This window comes from Xenopus laevis, chromosome 9_10S (assembly GCF_017654675.1).
Source record: "Xenopus laevis strain J_2021 chromosome 9_10S, Xenopus_laevis_v10.1, whole genome shotgun sequence".
Taxonomy (NCBI): domain Eukaryota; kingdom Metazoa; phylum Chordata; class Amphibia; order Anura; family Pipidae; genus Xenopus; species Xenopus laevis.
Window position 1 is genome coordinate 96,928,720 of NC_054388.1, and position 20,084 is coordinate 96,948,803.

At 40.1% G+C, this 20,084-nt stretch overlaps 1 protein-coding gene across 1 annotated transcript in view; it reads left to right on the forward strand.

The window, feature by feature from the left end:
* LOC108703154 (cytohesin-3) overlaps window positions 1–15,743 on the forward strand; it is a 103,280-nt gene extending 87,537 nt beyond the window's left edge. The window contains exons 10-13 of the mRNA XM_018239182.2: window positions 5,864–5,940; window positions 11,933–12,004; window positions 12,255–12,409; window positions 14,895–15,743. Coding sequence (XP_018094671.1) covers window positions 5,864–5,940; window positions 11,933–12,004; window positions 12,255–12,409; window positions 14,895–14,967 — 377 coding nt within the window. The 3' untranslated portion in view covers window positions 14,968–15,743. The remainder of the gene's footprint in view (window positions 1–5,863; window positions 5,941–11,932; window positions 12,005–12,254; window positions 12,410–14,894) is intronic.
* The last annotated feature ends 4,341 nt before the right edge of the window (window positions 15,744–20,084 follow it).

The window sequence follows — 20,084 nt, forward strand, 5'->3', positions numbered from 1 at the left end:
TAAATGTATGTTTTGTTCTGCGGCCCTCCAGTGTGGCATCTAAAATGCTTTTGGTTAATAGAATTAATGGTCCCTAGTTATCAGATTTACTGGCAGATTTGGGGATGGAGAGGAAAAGACCTGTACAGTGTGCATATTGTATCTCCTAGGGCTCATCAGAAAAGTTATACATTCTAAATGGTACAGGTGTATATAAGAAGATTCGCTGTTTCCCTGGCAGGCCAGTTCAGTCCTGTATTACTAGTTATACAAGTAAAAAACTAATTTTATAATCATGCTTCCCTCTGATTGATACGGTCAAGATGTTTTAAATTCAAGAAAGACAAGTATTTAAATAAAGATCTATTACAAAGTTGCTCAGGTTTCTACTTTCTGTTGGAGCTTTTATCTGAACAGAGTTTAAAGGAACAGTAACATCAAACAATGAAAGTGGTTTAAAGTAATAAAAATATAATGCAGTGTTGCCCTGCACTGGTAAAACTGCTGTGTTTGCTCCAGAAACTCTACTATAGTTTATATAAATAAGCTGCTGTGTAGCAATGAGGGCAGCCATTCAAAGGAGAAAAGTCTCAAGTTACACAGCAGATAGCAGATAAGCTCTGCAGAATATAATGGTGTTATCTGTTATCCACTAATTAACCTGTACCATATAGTCTTTTATTCAATTTCCACAATTGCTACACAGCAGCCTGTTTACATGAACTACAGTAGTGTTTCTAAAGCAAACACATCAGTTTTACCAGTGCAGGGCAACAGTACATAATATTTTCATTACTTTAAGGGTAAGGCCAGACGAGGAGATTCGGGGAGATTTTGTCGCCTGGCGACTTATCGCCACGTCTTTTGCGCGACTATCTCCCCCCAACTGCCTCAGCGTCTTTTCCCCATAGGCTACAGCGCAAAATCGCCTGCGCTAATGCACACGCGGCGATGCGTTTTCAATAGTTGCCCAAAGTTGCCTCACTGAGGCAATTTTGGGCGACTATTGAAAACGCATCGCCGCGTGTGCATTAGCGCGACAAAATCTCCCCGAATCTCCTCGTCTGGCCTTACCCTAAAACTTTAAAAAGAATGTTGGTGTCACTGTTGCTTTAAAGGTAAAAGAAGCCCATTTTTGCCAACATAGGGCCATTGCACAGGCCCTCCTTAACCTCACTCTCTAAAAATTCTGTCGTATCATAAAAGACAGAGACATAGGTCAGAGTTGTACAGTGAGGCTGGTGGCCTTAATGTTCTTCTGTTTTAATTCCGCTCCCTGGTGCTGATTCCTGAAATCTAATCCTGGCCTCTAGTACACAGTCTACTGGCCAACAACAGGGCGGCTGGTTTGTTTTGTGGAACTGTGAAAAAATGTGGATGTATTGTAGATTTTTTATGTTTGCATAATATGCAACGAGGCATAGCAGGATGACTTCCTATTGCAGTTCTGTATAATTTGTAGGTCGATTATCTGGTATACCACAAGTTCTCTGGCCAAATTCTATTCAGTGAAATGTCTGCGGATCCTGTGGCAAGGCTGCGGGCTTCCAACCCTGCTTTAATGGAAAACCTGAAACTGGATAGCTAAAACCATGTCTTGCTTATGTATAATCTTTCATCCTATCTGACTTGTCCAGCATGTTGGTTTGAGGAAACTAGTTGTGTCTTTACATCTGTTTTGGTGCTCTAGCGTGAAGATTTTGTTTACACATTGGGAGGCAAAAATGCTTAAAACAGGAGGAGGCTTTAATGTCTGACTGCCCTTGGTTTTCTCATTTTACTCCTAAGCCTGCCTTTTTCTTTAATCTCATTTGGATGCATTTTAGAAATGGTTTAGCCTCACGGCTTGGAGCTGGTGTTGGATAGGAATAACATGGGTCTCTAAAAGAGAGACGTTCTGAGCTATTGAATGGGTTTCACGGCGCCACAGAGCTGTTTTGGGCTTACTGTGAGATTGTGAGAAGGAATACTAATCTGAGCATTCCCTTTGTACTGTTACTGTATTTAGCATTAATACAGTCAAGTAGACATATACTGTAGTTACAATATGGAAATTTGAGAACAGACAGTTGGGGGGAATGCCGAGTTGCTGTGACCCTGTGCTAAATGTTTGCCCAACCTGCAGCTGTTTCTAAATGACAACTCCCAGCACTTCCCAACAGCCCTTGGTTGTTAATGGGATACTGGGTATTTAGCTTCACAAATGCTGGACACCCCTAATGTATTTATTTCATCTTATAGGGGATGTGTTTGCCGATTCTGTTAAGTAATTGTGTGTACCTGGAAAAATATTGGCTGCCATCGTAGGAGTTGTAGGCTTAGTGGCATATGTATGTTGCCAAAAACCTCGGCCTGTCCAACCAGAACCTGCCCAGCGGTTATTCAGTGAGGACCGCATTGGAACATTAAAGGGGCAGTATACCCCCTATTTCAACATGTGGTTGATGAATAAGGCTTGTGCTGAACATACTTTTTGCCCATGTTTTTTGTTATTTCTTAAACGAAACCGGGAAATTGAAGCTCTGCGCTCCGTGTTTGGCCCTTGCAAGGTAAATAATTAGATTCCCTGTGCACAGATAATCCCCTACATAATGGACTCCTGCTAACAAAAGAGATACAAAAATATTAAAAGGGTAGTTATCTACTAGTAATCTAATGATCTACCTCGCAAGGACCAAACATGGAGTAGCTTCAATTTCCCTGTTTGTCCTGTGTAAATCAAGTTAAACAAAGGGTGATAATGACCCTTTCCTCTCCCAGTGTTTCCGTATAGGCCTCTAATGTAAGCCAATCATTTTCCTAAGGTCCAGACAATTGGATCAGCATGATTTTGGCAGATAGGACAAATATCTGCTTGTTTGGAGACCTCTAATATTTGCCTCTGAATTTTACATGATGTTCTTTAATTTTCCATTAGACTTCTTTTAAATGAATGCTTGTGTGAGGCTTGGTGGATAAGTGACTAGCTATATAGTGCTTCCTGCAACCACACTATTCTCAGGGGACCACCATTCCTTTTTAACTCGTTGTCCACATGGAAGCAGAAAAATAAGAATAACTGCCATTGTGGTGAAACTGATGTTTTTTTTTTACACAATTACAAATGACTCATTTGATGAATCAATATGTGTTTTCTGCAGTAACGGAACTATGATTGTCGGGGGCCGTGTGCAATCGCACCTCTAGGAGCTCCGCCCCTGGTTTTCTGATTAGTTAAAGGGATACTGTCATGGGAAAAAATGTTTTTTTCAAACCGCATCCGTTAATAGTTCTGCTCCAGCAGACTTCTACACTGAAATCTGTTTTTCAAAAGAGCAAACAGAGTTGTTATATTTAATTTTGAAATCTGACATGGGGCTAGACATATTGTCAGTTTCCCAGCTGCCCCCAGTCATGTGACTTGTGCTCTGATAAACTTCAATCACTCTTTACTGCCGTACTGCAAATTGGAGTGATATCACCCCCCCTCCCTTTTCCCCCCCAGCAGCCAAACAAAAGAACAATGGAACCAGATAGCAGCTCCCTAACACAAGATAACAACTGCCTGGTAGATCTAAGAACAACACTCAATAGTAAAATCTAGGTCCCACTGCGACACATTCAGTTACATTGAGTAGGAGAAACAACAGCCTGCTAGAAAGCAGTTCCATCCTAAAGTGCTGACTCTTTCTAAAAGCACATGACCAGGCAAAATGACATGAGATGGCGCCTACACACCAATATTATAATAAAATTTTTTTATTATAGAGTGAATTATTTGTAAACAGTGTAATTTAGAAATAAAAACTACATCGTAAAAATCATGACAGAATTCCTTTAATTTGATGTAATGGGCCGTTGGTACCTCTTCTGTTGCACCAACAGCAGTGGCGCTGTATAGAGGGATGTGGGATGTAGGGGGCAGTGAGGTCTGGGGCGCTGTTAGATGCTTTAGACAATTTTGTGTGATGACTCATAGGTTAAGAACATAATGCAATTTCCCTCATCTAGGAGTAAACAATCAGTAATGACATTATACCATAACCTGGTTACTCTCTGGATGCTCCGGCTCCACAGCTCAACAAACAGACAGCAAAGGAACGGCACAGTTACTCGGAACTGAGAAACGAGTGCATGTTTCTAATCAAGCCATCACTTGATCGCTGGGTAGTCTGCCTATTATAACCTCATGGGCAAATGGGAGAGCATTTACCCCTTAGGCACCGATATAAATTCACATTGTAGGGTACCAAGCATTCGGTCTAAGAAGCATGCATTGTTTTGCAGCTTTTTAACATCTCGCCTTCTAAATCACTCTGGTGGTCTGCTTATCCATTGGCTGCTATTTGTGCTGTCATTTCACTGTTTTATCCAGACGTTTGTTTGTTTAGTTACATCCCTCCTCGTAAATATTCTTCCTTTTCTTTTAATTCAGGGGCCCGGTGGGAAAATCATTGTGCGGCACTGTATTGGAACTAGTGCAGCCATCCTCTCATTAATGCTTTATTGGGGGGGGTCTGGTCACTTAGATCATTGCGATGAAAATGTCTGTACTGTTCAGTGCTGGCAGGGCCTCAAACCCAGCAGTGAAAGAATTAGGTTTTTTTCAGCCCTCCTCAATGAACTAGGGGATAGATTTTTGTAAAGAAGTATGCTGCTCTTAATGAGATTTAATTCACTTTTATTTTTGTTGTTGCATTAAATTGTTTAGTGTAAAAATAGAAACTGGGTATTTAGATAGGCTGTGCAAAATAAAAAATGTTTTCAATATAGTTAGTTAGCCAAAAATGTAATGTATAAAGGCTGGAGTGACTGGATGTCTAACATAATAGCCAGAACTCTACTTCCTGCTTTGTAGCTCTCTTGGTTTCCTCTGATTGGTTAACAGGCAGTAACCAATCAGTGACTTGAGGGGGGGGGAGCATATGGGTCATAATTGTTGCTTTTTAATATAAGCTGAATGCTGAGGATCAAATGCAAGCTCACTTAACAGTTATGTGCCATGTGGCCCCCCTAAAAGTCGCTGACTAACACAGCGTTAGAGAGCTGAAAAGCAGGAAGTAGTGTTCTGGCTATTATGTTACACATCCAGTCACTCCAGCCTTTATATATTACATTTTTGGTTAACTAACTATATTAGAAAGATTTTTTATTTTGCACAGCCTATCTATTTACCCAGTTTTTATTTTTACACTGAACTGTTCCTTTAATGTTTAGTATTTTCTCAGCTGGGAGGAACACATGCCTCTTCCCTGCAAGCCTTGGGGTCTGTTCTTTGCGGAGGCAGATTAACAGCAGAGCCCTACTGTGCCCCAGCTGAGAAATGTCTGAAACAAACAGCATGGAAAGCAATCAGGCAACTTCTTATGCAACATTTTATTTGTGAGGAAAGTTCCTCCCCTTCAGGGCAATGGCACACGGGGCAGTTTTGAGTGTTTTATTTATGTCTCCATGGGTAGGAAACAAAATGCTCAAAATTGCCCCTGCATTCACTCAATTGCCTGTAAGCACCCACTGCGCTTTCTTGACAATCTTTTAAAATTGAATTTGCAGTGCAACAACATGCAGCCCAATTGAATGGTTTAAGCCAGATATATCAAATGCCCGGCCATAAAAGGGCAGCTCCCTGCTGACTGACGATGCTAGAACCGCTATCCTTTGATATGCTGGTTTAATGATTGCTGGAAAACAAATATTTGTCAGAAACAAAACACGCAGGCTACTACAAATGCTTCAACTAGATTACAGTTCAGATAAAGCAACACAAGGACCAGCAAAGGAAATGTGCCTGTATGTGAGAAACTCGGGCCCCCCCTTAGGTGATAGTGTGAGACAAGTGGTCTGTGTGCATTGCCAACCTGCATTGGCTACAGTGTTCTAATGAGAACGGCTCTTTGTTTTTTAGGAGGAAGAGTAAAAACTTGGAAGCGCAGGTGGTTCATCCTGACTGATAACTGTCTCTATTACTTTGAATACACAACAGTAAGTATGGAGAGCAAAGCTTGGAAAGCAGACAAGGGCATGGAGGGCCACATAGGTAGAATTATTTTATTATGTTTAAACTTTGTAGTGTCAGCACAGTGCCTGGCAAAACTGCACATTTCCCCTAAGGCTACAATGAGACCTGTACACATACAGTGGTGCGTGAAAGTTCTTTAAAATGAGTGAATGTAAAATTGATGAGCGTGCTATTCTGAGCACTTTTGTCATTTACATTCATAATTTATTTCCATTTTATTCCTAGATATTAAGGGATACATGTGCTGTTAAAGGGATCCTGTCATCGGAAAAAATGTTTTTTTCAAAACGCATCAGTTAATAGTGCTACTCCAGCAGAATTCTGCACTGAAATCCATTTCTCAAAAGAGCAAACAGATTTTTTTATATTCAATTTTGAAATCTGACATGGGGCTAGCCGCTAGACCTATTGTCAATTTCCCAGCTGCCCCAAGTCATGTGACTTGTGCTCTGGTAAACTTCAATCACTCTTTACTGCCGTACTGCAAGTTGGAGTGATATCACCCCCCCTCCCTTTCCCCCCCAGCAGCCAAACAAAAGAACAATGGGAAGGTAACCAGATAGCAGCTCCCTAATACAAGATAACAGCTGCCTGGTAGATCTAAGAACAACACTCAATAGTAAAAACCCATGTCCCACTGAGACACATTCAGTTACATTGAGAAGGAAAAACAGCAGCCTGCCAGAAAGCATTTCTCTCCTAAAGTGCAGGCACAAGTCATATGACCAGTAGCAGCTGGGAAATTAACAAAATGTCTAGCCCCATGTCAGATTTCAAAATTGAATATTAAAAAATCCATTTGCTCTTTTGAGAAATGGATTTCAGTGCAGAAGTCTGGCGGAGTAGCCCTATTAACTGATGCATTTTGAAAAAACATTTTTTTCCGATGACAGGATCCCTTTAATATGAATGAATTTTCTTCCAACAGCGCCACCGGCTGGTCAGTTTCTAACCAGTCTGACCACCAAGTAGTCAAGGAAGTTGTCAGGAGAAAAAAAGAGGCTGCTCTGGTGTTCTTCTGCTTAGGAAAACAATTCAAAACCTTTCTCAAATCTTTCCTAAGCAGAAGAATATCAGAGCAGCCTCTTTCTTTCTCCTCACAACTTCCTTGACTACTTGGTGGTCAGACTAGTCAGAAACTGACCAGCAGGTGGAGCTGTATGAAAAAAATTCATTCATAAGAACAGCACATGTATCCCTTAATATCTTGGAATACAAAGAAAATAAATAATGAATTTAAATTACAAAAGGGCTTAGAATAACACTATCATCAATTTTACATTCACTTATTTTAAAGGTTTACTTATCCTTTAAGGTGCTAGTGGGCCCAGGTCAAAAATCTCGTCACGGATTATACTACCCCAAAGCAGGTGAACTTGAATATAATAAGGCAGGCAAAAGGGACAGTGTTTTGCAGACAAATCGGCATATTGACAGGCCTGTTGTAAAGAATATATCATTGTGTTGATAAAATTCTCTTTGGAATCATCCACTTTTCATTGTACTTTTAATCTGATCTCTAGGGGTGGATTTATTAAGGTACAAATGGTAAATTGGGATTTTTACATTTTTTTATGGTCAAAATTTACAAATTCGAATTTTAAATCACCAATTTGAATTTAAATATGAGATTAATCACACCGCAACCCTGGAAACAGTTCTTATTCTAATATTCGCCACCTTAAACCTCCCGAGTTCATGTAGAAGTCAATGGCAGAGGTCCGTTGAACCATTTGAAGATGTTAACTGCCTTCCGACATTCGAGGTTTTTTTTTTTTTTTGGAGGAAAATTCTATTCGAATTCATTTGAATTTTGGGGTCGTTCGCATTCCAGTTTTTTCATAAATAACCTCTAATTTGAGTTGTGAGTATATTCAAATTTAGAGTTAAAAAAAAAATTCATATAACTTCGAAATTTGACCTTTGATAAATCTGTCCCCTGGCTGGTGGATTATGGCACAGTAGCCAGATTGTGGTCACTAAAGGTAATAATAGTCTTGGGATTCATTTAAAAAAAAAAACACAGACAGTATTGATATTCTAGGGGCCACCATCCCCCTTTCTCAACAGAGCAAGCAGGTGCTGAAACTCTATCCTAACTTACAAAAGCCGACAATCTGTTCTTTTCAGCTGCGTGACAAATTGTGTGCCATAGACAGCCATTATTTGTTCACTGTGTATATCATAAATATTAGGTCAGTAGTAACATTTAAAGGCTCAGTGAGAAGCCCACTCCCCTTGCTGCCCAGATCTGAAGACCACCCAGAGCCCCTGCCCACTACAAAGGGCCACTCCACTTGCCTCGTGCCACTAACTCACAAACAATGAAATACTTACGTTTCGCCTAGACAGTTATGAAGCCATCAAGCAGGACTGAATGTCTGGGAAAGAAACCCTATTATAAAACCAAAGATGGGAACATGAGTTTCAGCAATTCAATTTCTACGCAAACAGAATTTGACATTCAGGATAGTTTGTTCCTTGTCTTTACAATTTCATTGCTTCATTTTGAGGTCATTATGACTTTGATTCAACCCCAAGTTACTATGGTTACACAAATGACAATCCCCAGTTGGGCAGAAATGAAGGGGGGGACATTTTCATTTTTCATCAGTACAATGTTTTCCCTTTGTCCTGTGTAATGCAGGGGTTCTTAACTTATAGACCTGGACCCCCATTGCACTTATTTTTTTACTGGGTCACAAAGACAAATCCCAGACTTAATTTGGGTCCCATTCAAAAAAGATGAAGAACCGGTGATCTAGTGAGTGAGGTTACAGTTCAAATTGATATTCATTTGTAAAGGTATGGAATTCATTATCCAGTAAACCTGCTAACCTGAAACCATTTTAATCAAATAATTCTAATCTTTAAAAAGGATTTCCTTTTTTTCTGTAATAAAACAGTACTTTGTACCTGATCCCAACTAAGGGATTTAATTGTTCGTTCGATTTTACTTCGATCGTACGATGGCCAAATTCGGTGAAAAATACTTCGACTTCGATATTTGAAGTCTAGGGGGCAAATTCATCAAGGGTCAAATATCAAGGGTTAATTAAACCCTCGATATTCGACTGGGGAATGAAAATCGTTTGACTTCGAATATCGAAGGATTTTGCGCAAATACTTCGATCGAATGATTAAATCCTTCGAACGATCAGAAGGATTTTAATCCAATGATCGAAGGATTATCCTTCGACCAAAAAAAGTTAGGCAAGCCTATGGGGACCTTCCCCATAGGCTAACATTGAGCTTGGTAGCTTTTAGGTGGCGAACTAGGGGGTCGAAGTTTTTTCTTAAAGAGACAGTACTTCGACTATCGAATGGTCGAATAGTCGAAGTCGTAGTCGAAGGTCGAAGTAGCCAAAAAAACACTTCGAAATTCGAAGTTTTTTTTCTTCTATTCCTTCACTCGAACTTAATGAATGGGCCCCTAAGTATTTCAATTTGAGGGTCGAATTTATCACTTCGAAATTCGACCCTTAATAAATCTGCCCCTTAATGTTTAAATGATTTCTTTGCAAATTATGGTATGTAGATCCACATTAGAGAAAGATCCCTTATCCAGAAAACCCCAGGTTCTGAGCATTCTGTATAACCCCTCCACACCTGTACATATCTTGCTGGTTATTTAAAGTGACTAATATTGTTTTGTAAGAGTAGCCTGCTTGCATTAAACCAGAGAGCTTTCCAGATATTCACAGCAAAAGGTGAAAAAAGATGGAAAATTATTATTAGTAATTTGTTTAACAAACTTCTTAGGGTCCGACCTCATGGGGGTGTCATTGATCAGTACTAGTGCAACAGATGTCCCCAGTGTGTATGCTCTCGGTCATTTCTGCATTCCAGTCGGGCTCCTTGAACTTGAATGCTTGTGATTTAGTAATGGCATGGGGTTGATCAGTTTTGTAAAATCCATTTGGTTGACACCCAATGTACCACACATATAGGGAATGCCTCTGTATTTTCCTATACCTACTTTCCTACATCGCTCCCCTCTGCCACTTATTACAATTTTAGCTCCAGCACAGAGCTCATTCTGGAGCATGCCACATATCATATGGTATGGATTCCATTATAGCTCCGGGGAGTAAGGCAATGAAGTAAGGAAGAAGAAATTGAGCTGGTGGGTGCATTAAGGACAGAGTACGAAGATTCGGGAGATTAGTCGCCCGAAAGTTGCCTCACGAGGAAACTCCAAGTGCCATCCCGCCGGCGATTTAGATCCTAACTGGCGGGAAGGCATTGTGGGGAGATTAGTCGCTAGAAGAAGAGGCGATTTGTCACTCCATGTGTGTCTGCGCCTTTAAGGTGGCCATAGACGCACAGATCCTATCGTACGAATCGAGGATATCGCCATCTTTCGTCCGGCGGAGATCCTTTGTTTAGTCAATCGGACAGGTTTGATTTTGACTCGAGCGATCCCGCCGGAGCGCATTGCGCATCGTAGATTACCCCCAATATAGCCATGCTCGTTAATGGCATATCGGGGAAAGATCCGCTCGTTTGCCGATGTCGCCAAACGAGCGGATCTTTGCGTCTATGGCCACCTTAAGAGTCAGGGCACACAGGCAGATTCGGGGAGATTAGTCGCCCAGTGTCAAATCTCCTCTTCTTCGTTTTCAAAGTCTTCTGAAGTTTCCTCTGCATGTATTACAAAGCATTCCGGGGTGAGAATCACAAGGCAGGTTTGAAGCAATTTCTAGCTTCTCTCCATAAAATAAATACTAAAAAATATTTTAAAAACGTGGTCACATCATCCTTGCTTTTTCTGTTTCATACATGCATCTGGTGGAAGATTACCAAAATCCCCATCACAATAATTGCAGTGTTGACATGCCAGCCCTGCGGAGATTATTTTTCCTGGGGATTGACCAGTTTATGAGAAAATACAGTTTGTCCTTTTCTGAAGACATTATCCCCACTAATCATACCTCCCAACAGTCCCGTTTTTAGAGGGACAGTCCTTCTTTTGACAGCTCAACCCACCTTCCCTCATTTGTACTACAAAGTCCTGTTTTTCTCTGCATTGAACAGGCAGAAAAAGAAACAAAGTTTCTAACTTAATTGGCTTTTGGCAGAGAGCCCAGAACAGCCACAGCAAAAAATAAGATACTTTTGTAACAATTTCTAGATAAGCAAATATGTAATTGTAACAATATGAGATAACAAGTCCCTTGAAAAAAGTTAAACCCACAGCTTAAAGGGCAATTCACCTTCGTTAGCAAAACTGTAATAACTGAAAAAAAATATGTTCAAACTTTCATAACCTGCTAAATTTGGTAAAATGCACGACAATTTTTTTTCCCTCATTTTATTTCCAAAATGTTGGGCGGTATGCCACTATTCACATTATGTCGGCTACTGCACTGCGTTATATGTATACTCTTCAGGTGCCCGTATATAAGGGTCGATTTAAGATGCCAATTTGGTGCCTTCAGACCATGTCGGCAGTTTATCTGCCTGTGTATTAGGCCCACCGACTGCCGATTGACTACTAATAGTTATCTGGTATCATTTGGGTTTGAATATCCTGTCAAATAGAGAATTAATCGCTGTGTAGATGTAGTTCTCACCCACAGATGTCTATATGCCCCAGTGCTCCAGATTGGCCCAGGTCTGGTCATTTGGTGACCCTGCCAAACAAGCAGATTTTTTGTTTTTGCACATTATTTTTGGGAAATTGTTAGGGTGTGTAAACCTATGAATTACGCTGCCACCATTTTCTACCTACAGTAAATAACTCCCTTTTAATACTTTCCACTTATTCTGCACACAGTATCGACAGGTGTTTTTTAATCTGTATTTTTGAAGGGGTGTGAGACTTAAATTTTTGTACACTTTTTTTTTCCTTTGAGAATATCATCTGCTGTATCTCTGACTACCCCTAGTGGTTTGTGAAGCAGTTGTTCCCTTCTGTTTCTTGTTATTAAGATTTTATCTTTCGCTCAACAGGATAAAGAACCGAGAGGTATAATTCCCCTGGAAAATCTTAGTATCCGAGAAGTAGAAGATCCTCGAAAGCCAGTAAGATTTTTTCCTCTTTAAATGGATAAATGCCAGGAAAAAGAGGCACAAAGCCCCCTCCAATCTATATTCAATAATCAAATCACAAAGGCAAATGGAGTCAGCGCCTGTAGTATATCTGTAGTATTATGAAGTAGGCAATAAAGCATTGTTCTACATGCAGTAATGCTCCAGTCAGGCCTGCGAAGCACTGAACTCCCATCAGTTCACTGCACTTTAATTAACTGAACATCAACTCTCTTTCTTTCAGAACTGCTTTGAACTGTACAACCCAGGTCACAAAGGACAGGTTATCAAAGCCTGCAAAACAGAAGCGGATGGGAGGGTGGTAGAGGGAAATCATGTTGTGTACAGAATATCGGCACCTACTCCGGAAGAGAAGGAGGAATGGATAAAATCAATCAAGTAAGTAAATACAACTGAATTATCGGCTCTGAGATGCTGTGTACAAAGCAATGCATGGAACCCCTATGCCATTGTTTAGCCCAAATATTACCCTGATTACTCTGAGCCGTTTACTCCCTAGTCCCTATAGAGCTGTGTTTGTAAAAATGCACTTCATAATGTTTTTAAAGGGGTGGTTTACCTTTCAATTAATTTTTAGCATGTTCTAGAATGGCCAGTGCAAAGCAACTTTTCAGTTAATTATTTGTTGTTTGTCAATTTTTTTTAAAGATGAGGTTTAGCTTTTGGACAATAATGCTAATTTAACAGCCCGCATCATAAAAAAACATTTTTGTAATTTATCTTTATGACTTTACATTTTTAAGTGCTGTGGATCAGCGCTGCAAAAACTCTGCCAGCTCTCTCCTCTGTTATGGGATCAGCGACACACTAAGGGGCATATTTATAATGCTGTGTTATTATTATTATTATTATTATGTGTATTATTTTTAATAAACCACACATCACCAGTCTTCACCGCGTAATAAACAGTGTAACATTTTTACATGTTTCTTCTTAGAGTGCTATGTAAAATAGCAGACACACACCTAAATAAATTCACCATTTATTGTACGCAGCTTTTTACACCGTTTTTTTCAGCAAATTGAATTTTACACAACATAATAAATATGCAGTGTAAGAGATGCAGGCTGCCGAATAAAGAAGTTCAGCACTGAATCTGCACTGCGCGTGCATTCTCTCTCCTGCTTCTTTTGCACATCTTCAATTCCATTGGCTGGCAAGATTCAGTCAATTGGATTAAAAATATGCAGAGACATGAGCAGTGCAAATTCAGTCCTGAACTCAGGTCAGGAACTAGGGGTAGGCTAAAGAGGCACGTGCCACAAAGATGGGTGGGGGCGCTAGGTACATACCTCTTCCATTGCTTACTTCGTGTCTTACCCCTAGTCCTGACCCTTGTCACCTTACAGTCGCTGTCCACTCTTCCTGTAGCGCCATCGCTTGTGGGGGGGAAGGGGCCGGCCAGGTTGCCAAGGTTGCCCGGGCATCCCCTGCCTGAACTTCCTTATTTGGCAAACTGCATCTCTAACACTCAGTGTGTCTCCAATCCCATAACAGGAGAGCGCTGAGACCACAGGGTCTATGGTATGTATCTCTGAAAGGAAACTGTTAAAGTAATAAAGATACATTTAAAAAATGTGTTTTATGACATGGACTGTTAAATTAGCGCTATTGTCCAAAAGGTGAACCTCCCCTTTAAAGGGATACTGTCATGGGAAAAAATGTTTTTTTTTTCAAAACGCTTCAGTTAATAGTGCTGCTCCAGCAGAATTCTGCACTGAAAACCATTTCTCAAAAGAGCAAACGGATTTTTTTATATTCAATTTTGAAATCTGACATGGAGCTAGACATATTGTAAGTTTCCCAGCTGCCCCCAGTCATGTGACTTGTCCTCTGGTAAACTTCAATCACTCTTTACTGCTGTACTGCAAGTTGGATTGATATCACTCCCCCCCCCCAGCAGCCTAAGGTAGCTAGCACAGGGGCAGATTCGGGGAGAGTCGCCTGATGACTAATCTCCTCTTCCGCGGGACGACAATCTCCCCGAACTGCTTTTGCCATGTCTGCTATAATGACAAAACGCTAGCGCCAATGCACTCGCGGCACTTTGATTTCCGAAGTCACCCTAAGTTGCCTCATGAGGAAACTTCGGCGACTTTGGAAATCGAAGCATCGCCAGTGCATTGGCGCTAGCGTTTTGTCATTATCGCAGGCACGACAAAGGCAGTTCGGGGAGATTGTCGCCCTGCAGAAGAGGCGATTAGTCGCCAGGCGACTAAATCTCCCCGAATTTGCCAGTGTGCTTGAGGCCTAACAACAGAACAATGGGAAGGTAACTAGGTAACAGCTCCCTAACACAAGATAACAGCTGCCTGGTAGATCTAAGAACAGTACTCAATAGTAAAATCCAGGTCCCACACATTCAGTTACATTAAGTAGGAGAAAGCAGTTCCATCCTAAAGTGTTGGCTCTTTCTGAAAGCACATGACCAGGCAAAATGACCTGAGATGCACCTACACTATAGGCCTATGATTAAGTATCAGTGAGATATGAAACGCATAAGGCTAACACCATGTATACTGTAATAAAGTTACATATTTTTTGACAAATCTGCCTTTGGAAGTGCCTGCTCATTTAGTTTGCCATTAAATAAACCCAATTGGATTGTTTTGCTTCCAATAAGGGTTAATCATTTATAAAAAAAAAAAAAAGTATCCAGATAACGTCTGCTATACCTGTAGTATTGAAAAAAACAGTAAAAAAATGAATAAAAAATGATCTCAGATTCAGAATATCACTCTATACAGCATACTAAAAGTTAATTCAGAGGTGAACTACCCCTTTAACCAAACCCTTGCTTGACCCTACAAAAAGTGAAGTACAGAATCTTTTTAAACAAGGACCATTTCTTTGTGTTTTCTAGAGCAAGCATCAGCAGGGATCCATTTTATGACATGCTGGCAACACGGAAGAGGAGAATCGCCAATAAAAAATAACTGTGTTCTCTTGACAACATCGCTGCAAAAATCTGAAGCAGTTGAATACATGGTACTGACTGTCAGTCCAGTGCGACTTTTGGGTTTCAAAGCTCCACAAGGCCTTCTATGAAGAAGAGCTACTACCAGAGAGGGGCCTGCTATAGCATATTATTGGCAGTTTATCCTGGTATAGAAACCTTATACTGTTCATCACAGACCTACCCTCTGACAAGCTAAACTCCCCCTTTTTTTTAATTTTGGAAATGACACTTTTCCAAAATATGACTCTTGACACAATGTAAATAACGCCCTTTGGTTTAATTAGTTTTAAGCCAAGAACACTACCCCATGCCTTCATGAAGAGAGGGAGAGAGCAGATCCTGTGTATTATATAAAGTCTATATAAACAAGTATTTGCAAATGTATATTTCCTAGAGTGGCATATAAATGGTACTAAATCCTATAGTCCCCGGTGAGCTACAATGTTACCTCTGCGTGTTGGCCATATATCCACTATTACCTTAATGAGAGCACAGGTAACACTCCCCCATTGCGCTACTACCTAGCAGTTACCAATAGTTTTAACAGGGTTCTGAATGTTTTTAAAGGATAAGTAAACCTTTAAAATAAGTGAATGTAAAATTGACGAGGTTGCTATTCTAAGCACTTTTGTCATTTACATTCATTGTTTATTTTGTTTTTATTCCAAGATATTAAGGGATACATGTGCTGTTAATATGAATGAATTTTGTTACAACAGCGCCACCTGCTGGTCAGTTTCCAACCAGTCTGACCACCAAGTAGTTAAAGGGCATGTAAAGTGTAAAATAGAATAAGGCTAAAAATGCTGTATTTTGTATACTACATATAAACATGAACTTACTGCACCACAACAGCGCCACCTGCTGGTCAGTTTCCAACCAGTCTGACCACCAAGTAGTCAAGGAAGTTGTCAGGAGAAAGAAAGAGGCTGTTCTTATGTTCTTCTGCTTAGGAAAGATGTGAGAAAGGTTTCTAATTTTATTCCTAAGCAGAAGAACATCAGAGCAGCCTCTATCTTTCTCCTGACAACTTCCTTGACTACTTGATGGTCAGACTGGTGGGATAATGACCAGCAGGTGGTGCTGTTGTAACCAAATTCCTTCATGTTAACAGCACATGTATCCCTTAATATCTTGGAATAAAATAAATAATGAATGCTTAGAATAGCACAATCATCAATTTGACACGTATTTTAAAGATTTACTTATCCTTTAAGCTATACAAGCCTTACAGAATGTGCCTCTGTATTGTTCTCTTGTCATAAGCCAGTTTGTTGTTTGTGATGCCGAACCACAAAGAGCGGCCGCCCTGAGAAACAACCATGCACTGTATAGTCCAACAAATGCAGCCGGCGAAGCATGCCAAGCACACAATGCTTCAGCGAGAATTCTCTTCCTTTCCATATTGCAAAGTCTCAGCGCTTATGCCTTAATGCATTCCTGCTGCTTAGCGCCCTCCAAGCGGCCATCTTGATAATTGCCGTATGTATATGTTCAAGAGAGAGAATCTGTATGGCTGAAATTTTTCACAGACCAGCCCGCAGAGCAACTAACAGGCACTTAATGAACCTACCTCAAATTTCCATTGGACTTTCTTTTAGTTTGATAAAAAATTTAAACGGCTCTTGGGTGCTGACGATTTTTCAAGGGGAACTCTTCTGTATAATGAAACCAGAACTACAAACGTCAGGGGGTAGGAGTTATTTTTTTCCCATTAAACTAAAACAGTAAACATAAGTATGTAAGGCGTAAGGAGTCCTAAATATAGTATTGATTCTTATATTGGTTGTATAAGTGAAATCTAGTTTGGATTTGGAAACAGTCGCAATGTACAGGGCATTTTTCTCAGTGGTTGCAAGGAGCCATTTCTTTTGGGGGGAGCGGCTAAGTATGTCTGTTGATTGCTGTGCAATCTACTAATAATGAACACAGTTTTCCATTTGCCCCATTCAGAGTATGTAGCAGATGTGGTTGCACCATCGTTCCCAGTCAACAAATATTGTATTCCTTTACTGCATTGCTGTTAGAGAATTGGGAGCTACTATCAGACTGAGAGAGGCCTTTCTATCAGACTGAAACCCCTGATAATCAGCTCAGGAACTGGGCTAACGTATGTATACCCCACTCAAGTCTGCATTTACTTCCTTAAATGGCAGTTTAAGGGTAACAAATGCCATTCAGTAATACTGCAGTGTTCACTATGGGCCCTTATACACAAGACTAAGCGCATGAGCTAATCCCATTTTATAGTTGCACCCAAGATGCACTCACATCTGCAGTTTAGCATAGTTACATGCCCTTGAATGTGTATGCATTTGATGCATATTCAAAATATATGAAAGGGATACTGTCATGGGATAAAACATGTTTTTTCAAAACACATCAGTTAATAGTGCTGCTCCAGCAGAATTCTGCACTGAAATCCATTTCTCAAAAGAGCAACAGATTTTTTTATATTCAATTTTGAAATCTGACATGGGGCTAGACATATTGTCAATTTCCCAGCTGCCCCCAGTCATGTGACTTGTGCTTTGATAAACTTCAGTCACTCTTTACTGCTGTACTGCAAGTTGGAGTGATAGCACCCTCCTCCCCTTCCCCCCCCCAGCAGCCAAACAAAAGAACAATGGGAAGGTAACCAGATAACAGCTCCCTAACACAAAATAACAGCTGCCTGGTAGATCTAAGAACAACACTCAATAGTAAAATCCAGGTCCCACTGCGACACATTCAGTTACATTGAGTAGGAGAAATAACAGCCTGCCAGAAAGTAGTTCCATCTTAAAGTGCTGGCACAAGTCATATGACTGGGGGCAGCTGGGAAACTGACAATATGTCTATCCCCATGTCAGATTTCAAAATTGAATATAAAAAAATCTGTTTGCTCTTTTGAGAATTGGATTTCAGTGCAGAATTCTGCTGGAGCAGCACTATTAACTGATGTGTTTTAAAGAAAACATGTTTTCCCATGTCAGCATCCCTTTAAAGAGAAATGGGAAACTCAAAAAGAAAAAAAACCCAATTCCGTAAAAAAAAAAAAAACATACGTTCAACAATGCACATTGAAACACCAGTGTGTAATGGCACTAAGGTTTCCAGTGTTGTGATCTTGAAATAATACTGAGAAACACGGAGCAAATTTCATTATGGAGCAGATTTTATGATGAGCAGTTTGTGCTACAGGAGCGCTGTGGACAAAATTTACTGATGCAGGAAGCGTCTGCGGATGCATCTCCGCTCAGTTCTGCTGCTTCTAGTTACTAGCAAAACACGTTCAGCCACTCCACCACCAAAAAGCAATTTATTCTTACCAGAACAATGGTATATGGCGTTATAGTAAGGTTGTAGCCATCCATCTACCCAAATGATATAAGTTGATATCTGTGTTCTTTTCTCTGGATTTCCATTGTGCAGATAGCAGAAGTTCCATTGTTCTTTACTAGTTACCCTTTAGTGTAATTGCCATGTGTGTGTATATGTTTAGTGCTGTAACATTAACCCCCTGTCTTGTTTAATCTTCTATATTCAGTTAATGACATTTTCTTCCTTCTGTGACCTCATAGAGACTCCAGCTTGAACACAGGGGCAATTAAATACATATGCAAGATTCAGCTGGCCTAAATCTTGTACTTCGAGAACTTTTTTTCTTTAAAAAGGTCATAAAACCCATTGTTTTTTTCCCCTTCCCATTAACTTTGTATTGTAGGGAAGCAGCGCAACGCCTCCCTTGTTACAGCAATGCATTACCTGTGTTAATAGGTCATTTATAGACCGGAAAGGACCATTACTGTTCATCCTTATTTATTTTAGTACAATTCAGAATGTTTCTATTTACATTGAAGTATAATTTTAAAGTGTACATAGTGTAAAGTTGTATATTACGTTTGCTTATGTTGAAGTCAGTTATTTGCATGAAGAATTCTGTATCTTTCCAAAGGGGGGGGAAAAAACACAATACAAAAGAATTATTACAGCAATGAATCCCTTTGCAGTTATTGTTCATAGAGTATCATTAAAATGTATATTGTTGGGAAATTCCAGGCTGTCACTGTTTCTTTGTATTAAACCCCAGTTCCGTGACATTCCAGCAGAAGATTCCCTTTGTGTGTTTTGGGATAGGAGGTGAATTTGAGTTCCTTTTGCATTAGAAAGCTATGGGACCTGTTATCCAGAATGCCCGGATAATGGATCTTTCCGTAATTTGGATCTTCATATATGTGTACTATAAAATCATGTAAACATTAAAGGAGAAGGAAAGGTTAAAACTAAGTAAGCCTTATCAGAAAGGTCCACCTAAATATACCAATAAACCCCCAAAGTAGTGCTGCTCTGAGTCCCCTGTCAAAAGAAACTGCATTTCTTTCCTTCTATTGTGTACTCATGGGCTTCTGTATCAGACTTCCTGTTTTCAGCTTAAACCTCCAGGGCTTGGGCTTGAGCATGGTCAGTTTGCTCCTCTGCTGCAATCTGAGCCCAGAGCTATAAGTGAGCAGGGAGAGACTCAGGCAGGAAGTGATGTCACACCATGTTAATACTGCAGCTCCTATCCTAAACAAACAGAGAGCTTCTAGAGCTATTTACTCAGGTATGGTAAAACATTCTACAGTATAAATAGAGCATTCTAACTTGCACTATTGCAGCTAATCTATTGGCAATAAAATGCCTCCGTAGCTTTCCTTCTCCTTTAAAGGATTGCACTTGATGGATGTGTCTTTTTTTTCCAACCTAATTTACGATAAAAGGGATGCAGTATTTGGTACCAATTCTAGCCATGGGTTGCTGGGTTGAAGAATTTTTTCCACCAATAAGACCCATCCAAGTTCAGAACCATTCAGAACCCAATGGGCTGGTTCTGCTTCCAATAAGGATTAATTATATCTTAGTTTGAATCAAGTTCAAGGTACTGTTTTATCATTACAGAGAAAAAGGAAATCATTTTTAAACATTTGGATTATTTGAGTAAAATTGAGTCTATGGGGCAAATTCACACGCGAAAATTCGCCAGCGATGGCTTCGTACACATCGCAACACTTCGCCAGGCTTACATTCGCCTGGACAACGCTAATTCACGAAGATCCGAAGGTGCACACAGGA